General features: G+C 43.5%; 1 protein-coding gene across 2 annotated transcripts in view; it reads left to right on the forward strand.

Annotated features, from left to right (window-relative positions):
- The window catches only part of LOC143989046 (cytochrome P450 2K1-like), an 82,602-nt gene that overhangs the window by 19,929 nt on the left and 47,847 nt on the right, over positions 1 to 14,826 (forward strand). For both annotated transcript variants that reach the window (XM_077489050.1, XM_077489049.1), the window contains exons 2-5: positions 4,151 to 4,313; positions 6,758 to 6,907; positions 9,732 to 9,892; positions 10,528 to 10,704. In XM_077489050.1, coding sequence (XP_077345176.1) covers positions 4,151 to 4,313; positions 6,758 to 6,907; positions 9,732 to 9,892; positions 10,528 to 10,704 — 651 coding nt within the window. The remainder of the gene's footprint in view (positions 1 to 4,150; positions 4,314 to 6,757; positions 6,908 to 9,731; positions 9,893 to 10,527; positions 10,705 to 14,826) is intronic.

The following is a 14,826-nucleotide window of genomic DNA, read 5'->3' on the forward strand; positions in this document are numbered from 1 at the left end:
GGTTACAGTTTCCTTCTATTGTTTGTCCATTTGAATGATGTTAATAGAGTAGCCAACATTTAAAAAAAATAATTTAGGCACCACCATGGATATTTGAGAGGACATATATAAGCATTTAGGAGCAATTTAATGTATTTTAGGCATGTTATGTACCCAGCCCTCAGACTGCTGCTGTTGGGTGCTGTCACCTTGGATGTGGTGTTGGCAAACCTAGCAGTTTCAGAGTTATCAAGGAACACTCTATGGTATTTCCCTTAACCCCCCCAAATCTCAGTATGACAATACAGTTATGTGAAGGGGCAGAGCTGGTCCACACGGGCAATAATTAGACACTCCCACAATAGGATAGGGCTATGACATGGTAAGAGTGAGGGGGGTAGGGAATTGACTCTTCCTGCAGTAGTTACATTTTCTAGCACATGTCAAGTTAATAAAAATCATTTCTGCAAAGGAAAAACACTTAAAATTGAATTAAACCCTCCTTTTCAGGAAGGTGTCATCTTGGCCTGATGGCTTTGATTTTCAACTGCCATGATGCTGCACATGTGATCAGATTTGATGTTTTGACAGTTCGATTTAAAGTGCAAGCAAATGGGACAGTTATGTTCCAGGCACATGGTGGAATGTAACTGTTTTTTCAACCATTAAATGGGTTTAAAGCAATCATTTGAAATATTCAATTTTTCAGTGAATGTACCTGCAAGAAAAACAAATAAAGATTTCCTGAAGAACAGCTAAGGTCTTGTTCTGTTAACATCCATAATCTTTTGTGATAAGAGGTCCCTGAAGCTTATATGCTCAAAACACATTTAGATGCAACAGTACACATATTTACAATAGTTGTATAAGTAATTTGACTACGAAATTGTGTTTACATTGTTTTTTTAACCCCTTCCTGACAAGTGTACAGATATATACGGCCTCACGGATGTGAGTCTTTATCTGTGGGGCCATGTATATACGCTGCCATGTTTGCGCTGAAAGCATGTTGCACAGTGCACTCCCAGCACAGAGTTGTCAGTGACTGTTTCCGATCTCATACTAATGATCGGGAATCTGGGGTCCCAGTTCCCAGTCACCTGATCACTGTGATAGCCTCTGACTGGATATCACAGTGATCAGTCACTCTATGGCCTGTGCTGTTTTCTCCTATTAAATGGAGAAAATGATACATTATATCTTTTTTTTCTCCTTGATTGAGAAGAAAATTGTAAACAAAGAAAAGTGTGTGTTAAAGATAAATAAATAAGGATAAAATTGCTAGATCGGGGTTTGATCTAGGTCAATGTCAGATTAGGGGAAAAGTCTGTTCATTTCAAAAGTACTGCGGACTGGCACACACACGGCCGGATTGTCCGCTGAAATGCAAGTCCGACGGGAAGATTGGAGTGCAAAACTACTTTCTAAGTCCGCCGTACTTTCGGGTCAAAAAAGTATGCCAGAGGCTACACACGGGGGATTGTCCGGTGGACTTCAGTTTGCCGGACTTTTTCACCCGATTGTTTGATCGTGTGTACGCAGCATTAGTCTGATCAATATTCCTATTGCACACGTTACTGGTAGAAATGGCTCTTAAAGTGATGGGTGCTGCAGCAATTACCAGTTGGGTCCTGGAAATATCAAACAATGAAAAACAACAAAAAAAAAATATGAAAAAACAAATGAAAAAGATCACATCACAAAGGAAAGTGCAACGTTTCAGAGCCGCGAAGGACCCCTTCGTCAGGCATGTGATTAGGGTTAGGGTAAAGGTTAGGGTTAAATGTTATGGTCAGAGTCAAAGGGCAGGTTCAGTGTATTTTAAGTAGGATTACATTTTTTTTTAAGTGTCGTATTTGAGGAAGGCTAAAAAAAAAAAGCAAAATGAGCACTATTAATTATGGACCCTACTACAGGTACAAACAACAACTAATATACACATGTGTGGTATTGTTGCGATTGTCAAGAGCAGGATAATTTATTTTGGGTTGTTGTTTGGTGGTAGGTTATGGTAATAGCAAGAAATATGCAGCTACATTTTAAATAATATTTTTTACTATTTTTTGCCAGTTTTTCTTTGATAATGAAAAAATAAATCCATAAATATCCATTATCATTTATCATCAAATGAAAGCCCGAAAAAATAAGGTATAATTCACCTGGGTGCACAAAGTAGTTACAATATTTGATAGTTTATGATGATATGTAGTTTTGAAACTTTGGCATGAGTTGGTAAAACTGTGACCAGGTATTAAGATTTGTTTTACTTTCATCATGAAGGAGTTAAGGAAATAAGGATATACATATATATATATATATATATATATATATATATATATATATATATATATATATATATAAAATCACATCACTATATTCAAAAATATCAAAAATATCACCTGCCTTTACACGCACATAAACTTTCATGGCATTCCAGTCTTAGTCTGTAGCGTTTTTTTGTCAGTATTTTGTCAGTGTCAGTATTGAGTTGGCCCACCCTTTGCAGCTATAACTGCTTCAACTCTTCTGGGCAGGCTGTCCACAAGATTTAGGAGTGTTTCTACAGGAATGTTTGACCATTCTTCCAGAAGCACATTTGTAAGGTCAGACACTGATGATAAATGAGAAGGCCTGGCTCGCAAATCTCTGCTCTAATTCATCCGAAAGGTGTTCTGTCAGGTTGAGGCCAGAACTCCTGTGCAGGCCAGTCAAGTTCCTCTACCCCAAACTTGCTCATCCATGTCTTTATGGACCTTGCTTGAGCTAAGAGTCCTAACCTTATGTAGGCTTTGTGTCAGATGGTGTTGGAACTTACAAAGGATAAGTTCTGCCTGCTCTTTGACACCACGAGTCACTGTCCTGGGTTTTGTTAAAGCAGGGTTTAGAGATGGTGGTGAAATCATTGACCTTGGCCATGGCCATATTTGGCCAATGTCATTGCCGAAAAATAACAAGTGACTCTATCTGGGCAGTGATGTCCTTTGCTTACGTTGCGGGAATCCCGGTGGCACCAGTGGTTCCTAAAGATGGCAGATGCTAGAGAAACCAATGACAGCGGGAAGCTGTCATATATAGGATTGGTAGAAATACTGCTTCTATATATATGCTTTTTCACCCCCGCCAAAGAGGGGGCTGGACGAGCAAAACAGCCAAATTTCAGCAACCATCCATTGGCTGATGCCAGCATGTGAATGTTTTCAGGTCTGGGGATTACAACTCAGGCTTGAGCACTGCATCTTGGAGAGAGGATTTATGCTTCCCCATACTTGAAAGGACCAGTTAATGTGTGTGTGGGGAGGGGGTGTTTTTTATTTCTTTGAAGAAAATGTGTCTTTTAGCCTTGGGTGGATCTATGAGACAACACAAGAAATAGGAAGCAAAAAATTGGATTAGACGTTTTTGTTCGAGGTAGTACTTTTTTTGCAGAGGAGGAATACCTGAATGATTCAAAGTGTATGGAAACCCTAATGTCCCGTACAGACAAGCGGATTTTCCGTCGGGAAAAAAACTTTAATGGTTTTTCCGACGGAATTCCGCTCAAGCTTGGCTTGCATACACACGGTCATACAAAAGTTCTCTGAACTTTCGACCGCCAAGAACGCGGTCATGTACAACACTATGACGAGAAAATTAAGTTCAATGCTTCAAATTGTTTCCGAGCATGCGTAGGCATTTTGCGTGTCAGAATTGGTACAGACGATCGGAATTTTCCGATCGGAACTTTTTCCAACCGAAAAATTGAGGACATGCTCTCAATCTTTTGCTGGTGGGAATTCCACCAGCAAAAGTCCTATGGAGCATACACACAGTTGGACTTTCCAACCAAAAGCTCAAATCTGAGTTTTGCTGGTGGAATTTCAGAGCGCGTGTACGGGGCATAACACTGAACTTCTCTTATTTGTTTCCTTTTGGTCTAGCATATGCTGTATATCATTCAATGCATTTTGTTATATCTTCATGTCCACTGTCCCTCTGCTGATTATAATTGGTTACCATTGTTCCTAATTTTACCTTAACCCTTGTTACCCCTTACTGCAGCATGTAGCTGAAATAATCGCTGCATTATGGTAATAAATTGAGAGGGTTCAGATGGCCTTAACATTTTTGCTTTTTAAATGTTAGTGTGTTTAAGAGTCTTTAAGAGAAATGTCAGGTTTTTTCTCAATTCCAGCTTTCAAAAACCTATGGCCCAGTATTCAGCATTCAGATGGGAATGAAAAAAATGGTGGTGTTGACTGGGTATGAGGCTGTGAAGAATGCTCTGGTCGGACATGCAGAGGAGTTTGGTGAAAGAGCATGTATTCCAATACTTGAAAAAATAGATAAAGGAATGGGTAAGAATGCATTTTAACTGTAATATGGAAAAGGCGGATGTAATTGTTTCGCGTATCTTAAAAAGCAATGTGTGTTTTTCCAGAGTTAAGTACATCTAATATATCTAATTCAAAAACTCACTTTGGAAAGTTAACTCAAATAGTGAAATATGTAAACAAAAAATAATTAAAATTAATAGGAAGACCACAGATGCTGCACAAAGGTGCTACAACCTTAAAGCAATGAAAAATATATAAAACAGCGCTAGCAGCCTATATCAAGCAATATACATCCTAATAAACAGTGTCTAATGTATCAATGTTAAGAGAAAACAAAAACATAAAATCTAAAAGTGCTCAGGTGCTTCAGTGAAAATTGCAATGGTGCTCCAAAACTTTTGAATTGGTGAAGCGGCTCCCCCTTTGGTGTCCCCACTCACCAAAATGATTGGATCCTTCATGGTCTGGGATCAAAAAGGCATTGATTAAATGATCTGGGGATATGCTGGATGGTACCTTGGTAAAATCTTGCAGGGAGACGTTTTAAGACAGGAAGGATGTACCACACTCCATAGATGGGGAAACAGAGAGAGAACTCATAGATAAATAACATTTGGAATCAATTATCAAGCGCATTCAATGCACAACTTACAGGATTTTTGGTAAAAACAGGCATCGGTAAAAAATCATCGAGTTGGAAGCTGAATGGCATGCATTCCACGGATATGGAAATTTGCATCAATGGTTAACACGAACAGGAAGTACGTCAATGTGTTTTGCCCCTCCTCCAGGGCATCATCAAGGAGAGGCTGACAAGATCTGCTCTCCAATGAAAGTAGCTGAAATCTGAGTGCTTCTATTGTCAAAATGAAGTTTTCATAAATGCCTTTATCTACACAGGTGATTTTGGACTTTTTTTAAAGTGGACTTTTTTTAACTTTTTTAAACTTTTAGTTAAAAAAGAAGTACAGTCAAGGCTCATTTGACTGTACTTCTGTGGATCACAGGAGTGCAGTTCGTTCTGCACTCCTGTGACCTGTTTTCAGCAGACAGCAGGCTGAAGCTTGCTGTCGGCTGATGTCACAGAGCCAGTCCAGGGTCGGGCAAGGTTGAGACAATAAAGTCAGTATCTGCCCACATGCCTGGAATGGCACCCAGCTCCACCGCTCAGCGAGCCACTGAGAGTCTGAGCTGGCCTCTCCTGCCCCCTCCACAGCCCAGCACTCCAGTGAGTGCAGGGGGGGGGGGCAGAGTAGAGAGCTCTGAGAACAGAGCGATCAGGCTCTTTGATCGATCGATTCTCAGTCTTAGAGTTGACAGGGGACCAATGCTGCATTCACCATTCACCTAGGTAAGTATGATTTTTGAAAAAAAAAGCCCAACTTCTCTTTTAGGCTCAATGCACACTGGCTTAAAAAAACATTGCTTCTACAGGAGTTTTGTGTTCTGCCTGTAGAAGCAACTCAGTGTTATCCTATGTGTCCATGTACATTAGGATGTTAAGAGGCATATTTTGAGTTTAACGTTTAGAGGCAGAAAAAAAGGCTGGTTCGCGTTTATGATTGGAGCTTGGAGGCAGAAAAAAATTAAAACTCTCTTAAACTCCTGTAGAAAAGATGTAGCTGGATAGCCGCACACCTAATTATTCAACTTTATTTCAAAAATGTAATTAAAATCATAGCATCTAGGCTGGCAAACAGACTAACTGCACAGCCGCTGACATGTTTCACACCGAACACGGTGCTTAGTCTAAGCACCGTGTTTGGTGTGAAACATGTCAGCGGCTGTGCAGTTAGTCTGTTTGCCAGCCTAGATGCTATGATTTTAATTACATTTTTGAAATAAAGTTGAATAATTTGGAGTGCGACTATCCAGCTACATCTTTTCTACTTCAGTTCCTGTTGCAAACAGAGCCAGCACCCTGTGGGATTGTGGAGACAGCTGTTTTGGGAGAAGTCATTACCTTAGAGCGGTAATTCTTTGTATCTCTTAAACTCCTCTAGATTTTGGACAAAAAATGCTCTATATGAGCGTTTTTTACTCCCGAGTCCCGAGAGAAAAGATTTTTTTTTAAAGCCCAGTGTGCATGGAGCCTTAAGAATATATATGTGCTAAGGCATTCATAATCTGTTTCCAAAAATGTTATCATTTTTTTTTGGTTTTCATTTAGATAATTCCTGAAACTCTTCTAATTCACCTTAATATCTTCTGTATATGTGAAGAGCACCGGTATATTCCTCATTGCTTTACAGAGTAAAAAAACAACCATTCACCTTTGCCCCTGCTCCTGAGCAGGTCACACTCTAATGTCTCCATCACAGGTACAGCGTTGGGGACAGTTTAGGGTTTAGGTCAATGTTTGGAATCAGGGATATTTTTTTACTTGTATTCAGCACCAGACTCCACACTAAGAGCTATCGGTAGAATAAAGTGACACTTTAATCTGCTCAATGTCCTTTCAACAGGTGTCATTTTTTCACATGGTGAAAACTGGAAAGCCATGAGAAGATTTACCATCAGCACATTACGTGATTTTGGCATGGGAAAAAGTACTATAGAAGACAGGATTCTGGAAGAAAGTGATCACTTGGTACAGAAGTTCCAGACCTTTCAAGGTGTAGCCTAATGAATGACACTTACATGTCTATTTCAAGCTCTTGTCATGTTTTCTTCTTCACATGTCCTGCATTACCACTATCTCTCCTGTTTTTCACTTATAAAGCACAAACATTTAGTACTGTGAGGCCGCGTACACACGCGCGGACTGTTCGCCCAACTTTGTCCGTCCAAAAGTTTCGGCAAACAGTCTGCTCAAACTTAGCATGGACGGACATGGCCACACACGACGGACGAACAGTTTGCTGAAACCGTGCGCGATGACGTGAACGGCACGTACGACGGGACGAAAAATACGACGTCCTATACACTGCAATGCAACCTTCCGACGTGGAAATCCTTTCTGAGCATGCGCGAGACTTAGTTGGCCGAACAAGCCTACACACGAGCGAACAGTCCGCTGAAACCTTGTTTCAGCGGACAGTTTTTCGGAATTTCCGTAAGACCTTGTTCGTCCAACTGTCCGCTGAAACTGTCCGCTGAAGCCCCACACACGAGCGGACTGTCCGCCCAAACACTGTTCAGCGGACAAGGTTGGGCGAACAGTCCGCGCGTGTGTACGCGGCCTGAATGTGTTCTGTGTAAAACATACTAAAACAGAGTGGAATGTGAAGTTTCTGGATGGGGTGCACTGTACATTTAATCACCCTCCCCCAAACACATAATAACACAGTATGTCTAATATTCTAAAATTTAAGCGTTTAAGAATTTCCCCGCTGGAGGCTACATCCACCTTTGCCTGTCTTCCTTTCGAAGCCGCGTGATGTGCCGCTGGTCATGGCACAGGCTTCTGAAGAAACGACACGGGTGGCCGTTCCTTCAGAGCGCATGCGCAGATGATGTAATTGGCTGAATATACAGTAAATATCCTGCACGATTAGGAGATATTTACAGTACCTTATTATAGGCTTACCTATACGTACAATTAATACATGGAAGTTTACTTCCTCCTTAACACTAACCTTACCCTAAAAAAAATATTAAATATAATAAATAATTAAATATATGGCACTGCCTTTGCTGGCCTCCTTTGCATAAATGCTGCATGGTTATTTGTGGTCTCAAAATATTTAGGTTACTGGGGACAATGGTAAACCATGGTACTAACCAACTTCTAACCCAAATCGCAAGAAAAAAAATACTTTCTATAACAATACCTGTTTTGTCACACTGCTCAGCGAATGCTGAAATAAAAAGTTAGCTGGCAAAGTTAGGGCCCTTGAAGAATAGTTCCCAACAGAGAACAGATTCAATTTTATGAATTTAGTCTCCCAGCAGACCCAGGGCACCCTCTTCAGGGTCTACGGGCCTATACTCTTATTCAGTAAAAGTCCAGTTCCAGTCAAACAGGGATCAAGGTGCTGATGATGTCTCTCAATCCTGCTGGGACAGTCCTTATTTTCCTTCCTTAGAAGTGGTGGGAGTGCTGAACTACAGCCTGATCTTACCAGGCATCCAAATCACATCCTCTCAGGTAGAAGGTTCTCAGTCTTTTTAATTCTCTGAGGTTTCACCTGATTCTGATCCGCTATAGCAGGGATCCATTCATCCAACAACAATAGTAGATGTATTAGAAGCTCTGTCTCTTTCCCACGCACCTGTTTATTTGCTTGTTTTAGGACAGTCCTCTCTCCTTTTCAGTCCTCCTGACCACACCTTTCCTTGCTCCATTGGATCAGCCAATCACTTTGCTCGAGGCTGCTCCTAGTGACTCACCCAAGATGGCTGTCTCCCTGCACTGGAGACACTCCATAGGCGAGCATTACCATGTGGTCTTCCTAAAGATGGCTGCTACATGTCTGCTTTTATTAACTTTTAAGTTTAACCTTGTCCACACTGCAGAAGGATAACACAGCAACAACAACAAAAAAGTTCCACAGCAGTTATCAGCTACAGTCCAGGTCACATATACATACATTACTTCCTATGAAAGCTTGCTGAATTAAAGCTGCACTAAATAACATACAGCATTCATGTTCCATCTGCTATTAGATAGAAGCCCCTTAGTGTGAAGTAGAGATGGCCCATCCATACTGGGCGCAGGGGCGCCGTCCCCCCATTCCATGTGTATGGCCCCCTAATCTAAATGCGGGGGACACCGAGGGCGCCAATGCTTTTTTTTTAAGCACATGATTAGAGCCCGAGGCTCTAATTGGCTTAAAAAAAGGGCGGGCTTGGGCTGCAGAGCCTACCCACTTTTGTGACGATAGCAAATTAATATTCGCTATTGTCTTCCTGATTCTCCACCCAGCCAATCAGAAATCGGCTGCTGGTCCTGAGACCCGATGGGCCAGGGAGTCTCAGGACCCACTTCCTGTTTGACTGGGAGGAGAAGGAACAGCCCCGGAGTGAGGCCTCCATGCCTCCATAGACGGCTCACCCCGAGCCATATCACAGTGTCATTCCGTGTGGACTCGTCATCTGCTTTCTAAGGTAAGGAGGCCCTCTGCCTTCCCGTCCATCTCTCGTGCCGGGGGGGGGGGTGCTGGTGATCGCCGCCTTCATGTTCATCTCCCACAGGGGGGGTATGTAGTGGCCCCCTCCCCCGTGTCTTTTGCTGGGAGGTGGTTGGTGGTGCTGGTGATCGCTGGCTTCATGTCCATCTTGGGGGGGTGGCCTTTGTTTGCCGCTCCCCCTCAAAATATTGACTGGAGGGGATAGCGATGCTTATACCAATGATGATCAGTTGTTTCACTAGAGTCCCCATGGAGCTCAATGTCTACACCACTATAAACAGCTCAGACATCACAGCTCAACCTTAGGACCAAGCTGTCGTATAAAGATACAGATATTTATTATTAACATTTTGCTTTCCATTTGTAGGGAAACCCTTTGACAATTCTTTGAGTATAACTGCTGCAGTTGGAAACATCATTGTGTCTGTAGCCCTTGGACATCGCATGAATTATGAGGACCCCACCTTTCTAAGACTTCTGAAGCTAACAAATGAGAACGTTCGACTTGCTGGAACACCAATGATTTCAGTAATCTCTTTCAAGTAACTTTATATATGTGAGATGCAATGCAAAAGTAAAGGCTTTACACATTAAGTTTCTTTGGCCAGTGGCCATATTTGGGCAGTGATGTCACTACTATCCCTGGTCTTTTTCTTACAAAGACAGCGGTTCCTAGAGATGCAGCAGATTCAAGCACCTTCTGCTTCCTTAGTGGCCAGTGACACGAAAAGCTGTCATATATAAAAGCAGTAGAAATAACACTTCTATATATGATGTTGCTTCCGTGGTACAGACAGATGGATTAGCCAACATTTAGTCATTCAGCCAAAGTTTGGTCGGAAACCTAGTTTCGGACAGAGACATTAGCTCTTCCCTACTCTACGCCTACCGAAACTAGTAGCACCATAAAATAACCCAAACAATAATAATTCCCCTATATTTTATCATAAGATTAGCTTTTGTGGTATCAAACAATTATCTTTGCGCCTCCAGGAAGGCTTTTTCAGAAGGTTTTATGATTATGCACTACAAGCAAGGGGAATTAGGAGTTAGTAACCTTTCTCTGAATGTTGTAGTAGGCAAACCTAGGTGCTCTATGGCTGATGACAGTGGTGGTTAAATCCCTATATTTATGTGTAGTAATCAATCTATTTTGCTTTCAGCTTTACAATATGTTCCCTGGTGTGATTGGCCTGTTTCCTGGGGATCATAAAACACTTTTCAGCAATATGAAAGCAATAAATGAGTATATTACGAAGACATTTGTCAATCATCTAAAGGAGCTTGATGAGGATGATCAGAGGAGCTTCATTGATGCCTTTCTTGTGAGACAAAAAGAGGTGGGAGTTATTTACAATGGTTCTTCATTAAAAGACATTTAAAGTGTATGTAGCTCTTTGGCGCTGAATTGTCTTGATTGGTCACAGGTCATTGGTAGGTGATACTGTAAGCAAGTAGGAAGAATTCCTTTCCAATAATTTGTGCCCAATTTGAAAGAGGTGGCTGTGGGCCCTTTATGGTTGAGTGGGCTGCTGCCTCTAGGAACAGCTTTAAGGTAGTTTCCACATGTGAACTTGTTAAGCTGGTAGAAAGGAGTGCCCGGTATCCAGTAAATGCAAGCTGGAAAGGGAGTTTGAAATTGTTTATTGAGAGTAGCAACAAATAAATCAAGCCACCATGTTTCAGGGGAACAAAGACTCACCCCTTCTTTAGGGTTGGTGCTGCATGCTAGTAAATAGGGAAGGGTCCCAAACAGGTGTGTCTGTAAAACAGCATGCAGCAACAGCCCATGTGTTCCACCACACAGTGCTTCCACCACTGCGTGTCACCGCTCGGGGAGGCCTCTTACCAGGGACGTTTTATCAAATCAGTGTGCCCGTATGCAGAATCATACGATGGGCCCTAGACACAGAGGAAAACAAAAAGCGGCGTGGTTTAAATTGCGCTAAATATTGGGCGTGGCCTTACAGGTTATCAGTTTTAGAGTGAATTGTAAATAATGGGACTAGAATTATTGCTCTTATTCCTGATTGTGCAGCAATATGTAACATGTACAGTATAGTACAAACAACATTTTCATAAGTAGGTGCCCCCCAATGGGTGTCATTACTTTTGTACATTCATGTACATTGGAAAGGGAGGGGACAGTTCAAAATATTTCAGGGGGTTTACAATACTTGCATGTAACTATTTTTTTATACTTTTTTTTATTTTTTCCCTAAAATAAAAGTCCCCTATGTGATGTTGTTATGATAAGTTCTCTTTAATGAGACATCAGGAGTCTTTTAGAGCCCAGATGTCTCTTATATACCTGTCATTGAGGCCAAAAAGCACAGATTGCCCTCCATTAGCTTCTGTGTTGTGAAGAAACTGCAGCAAAGGGGCCCAAAGGAGGTCAGAGGATTTAAGAAGGAGAGGAAGGGAGGGGGATTTGTGGGGGGTCTGTGGTAATTTGAAATACAGAGGGGGTCTGAGAAGTAGAGAGGGTTGGCCTGTGGGTCTTTAGGAGGAGAGGGGAGGCTGGAAGAGAGTCGGAGGAGGAGAGGGGCAGTCTGGGGGGGGGGTCTGCAGAGGAGAGAGGAGGTCAGGGGCAGAGAGGGGTGGTCTTGGAAGGAGAGGGGAGGTATGGGAGGTCTGAGGAGGAGAGGGGTGTCTGAGGAGGTGAGAGGGGAGGTATGGAGGGTCTAAGAAGGAGAGGGGAGGTCTGAGGAGGAGAGGCAGGTCTGGGGGGGTCAGAGGAGGAGAGGGGAGGTCTGGGAGGGTCTGGGGAGGAGAGAAGGGAGGTCTGGGGATCTGAACAGAAGAGAGGGATCTGAGAAGGAGAAAGAGGAGGCCTGGGGGTCTGAGGAGGAAACAGGGTCTGATGAGCAGAGGTGTGGTCTGTGGGAGGGGTCTGAGGAAGAGGGGGTCGGGGGTCTGAGGGGGGAAAGGGGGTATTTGAGGAGGAGAGGGGGATCTGGGGGGTTGAAAAGGAGAGGGGGGTTCTGATGAGGAGAGGGAGGTCTGGGGGGTCTGAGTAGGAGGGGCAGTCTGGGGGGTCTGAGGAGAAGAGGGGGTAGCTGAGGAGAAGAAGGGGGTGTCTGGGGAGGAGAGGTGCAGTCTGTGTGGATCTGATGAGGAGAGAGACAGTCTGGAGCTTAAGTGCCCTCCTCCCACTTGTGCCTACAGTTCACACTGTGAGGCAGCTTCTTATTCCTTCTCTCTCATGTCATGTGACATTTCACTTGACAAGGAAAGCGAGGAAGCATGGCAGTCTAACTTCACATCACCACAGCACCATGCTGAGACTGAGGACAGTTCTCAGCACCTGCCCGCTATTGCCCCCTGCAGGCTGGAGGGAAGAGAAAGTCTAATCCTTCCTCCAGCTGCAGCCATTGGCCGCTGATCCTCCTGACAGGATTAACAATCACCCCTGTTGGTGAGGAGCAAGATGAGTGGCCCATCTCGACCCCCCCTTTGTCCTGGCTCTGGCTGCCACCACCTCATGCTACATCCCGCTTGGCTCCAGCTCTTACAAGTCCGCTCTTGAGCCCGTGTCTTGAGTCAGGGTGACTCGCTTGTATGCCTGTCCTGCTTGTCAGTGGGTGCTGCTCCACTGCTATGGCTACTGGCTTCCGAGCCTGACTCCAGACCATGACAATTGTATGAGGATTGAGGAGGAGGAGGGGTCACAGCTTGACATGTATAGGTATGGTCCCTCACGCTATCACGTGAATAAATCTAATCTCAAAAAATAAATTTATAAAAACTGCAGCTAGACCTAAAGTGTATACAATGAACAAAAAATTGGTATAGATAAAAAGTGATCAGCACAATTTTGATGTGAATATATGAGCTCTAATCCTAAATAAATAACTCTTGTATAAATAAATATCTATCTCCTGTGTAAAATAAGAAAATATAATCCTGTGCAAGGTGTATGAATAAATGCATCAATAGCTAACAACTGTAGCAAACTGCATAAAGTGCATAAACTCCTGTGCAAAATAAATCAAAATATATAATAACAAAATTAACGTAGTCCAATTGTGCAAAATATATAACAGACTGTGCAAATATGTTATAAAAGAGATTGTGCAAATATGTTATAAAGTCCCTGTTATATATTTTTGCACAATTGGACCACGTTAATTTTGTTATTATATATTTTGATTTATTTTGCACAGGAGTTTATGTATTTTATGCACTTTGCTACAGTTGTTAGCTATTTATGCATTTATTCATACACCTTGCACAGGATTATATTTGCTTATTTTGCACAGGAGATAGATATTTTTATTTTTTTATATAATCTTTATTTTTATTTTAGTTTCTGTAGAACATAACAAAACATATAGTGCACAATACAATCGACAATGTATCACTATCCTGAGTAATTGACCACGTTAAACAGATCTAACATTGTGCAAAACATCAGATAAACTCAAGACAGAAGGGGAAAAACAGTAACCCTATAACTGGATAAAACATTTGAGGGGGGAAGGGAAAAAACAGGCCCTACCAGTGCGATTCACATCATGGGGAGGACCCCCGTCAGAGGCCCAGCCCAAGGCATCCACCCCCCAACAGCTGTCAATACCCGAATTGGGGCAAAACGCCCACGGCCCTCAGCAGGGTCCCGGCCAACGCCCCCCCCCCCCCCGGAGTGGGGCCTCAAACCTCCAGCATAACTCCGTCAGGGGGGGAAGCATCACCCGGAACCCCGCCCAAGTCCCCCACAGCACCGGTCGCCCGTCAGAATGCCCAGGAGACAGCGGCCGAAGGCGTGGGCCCCAGCAACGGGCCACAGAGGCTGTGTCGCCCCTAGGGGCAAATCACCCCCCCCCCCAGGGCCCTGAGACTCTGCAAGCGGAAGGGAGGATACAGGTCATCACACTGCGATTGGCTCGGCAAAAAGTCATGTTCAGGTATGTACGTCACCGCTCACTGGCCTCTTCAGCTTCAGTGAAGGCTCTGCTAGCTCCAACAGCGCAACATCCAAGCTAGATGGCATAGGGCCCGTGCCAGCAGTATGCTGCTGCCACAAGGCCCAGATCCTACCGAAACGGTCACTTCTGTCCCTGCACCGCGCCACCCACTCCTCTGCCTCCCTAATATCTTCCACCCTCTTGAGCCACTCAGTAATGGTAGGAGTCTGTGAGCGTTTCCAGTATATAGGTACTAGACGCTTAGCGGCATTCAAGAGGTGGGGGAGTACACTCTTCGTATAGCGGCTCAGAGGAGGGGCGGGGAGGTGCAGGAGAAAGAGCGATGGGGTGAAAGGGATCTCGATCTGCAGAGCATTTTTAATAAAGGCGTGAATGTCGACCCAAAATGTGTGTATTACAGGGCAATCCCACCAAATATGTAAGAGAGTGCCTTTCTGGCCACAACCCCGCCAGCAAAGGTCCGTGACCGAGGGGTAGATGCGGGCCAACGCCGCCGGCACCCGATACCAACAAGTCAAAAGTTTGTAGTTGGTT

This window comes from Lithobates pipiens, unplaced genomic scaffold, assembly GCF_037356315.1.
Source record: "Lithobates pipiens isolate NorthernLeopardFrog02 unplaced genomic scaffold, aLitPip1_a1.2 Scaffold_18, whole genome shotgun sequence".
Classification (NCBI taxonomy): domain Eukaryota; kingdom Metazoa; phylum Chordata; class Amphibia; order Anura; family Ranidae; genus Lithobates; species Lithobates pipiens.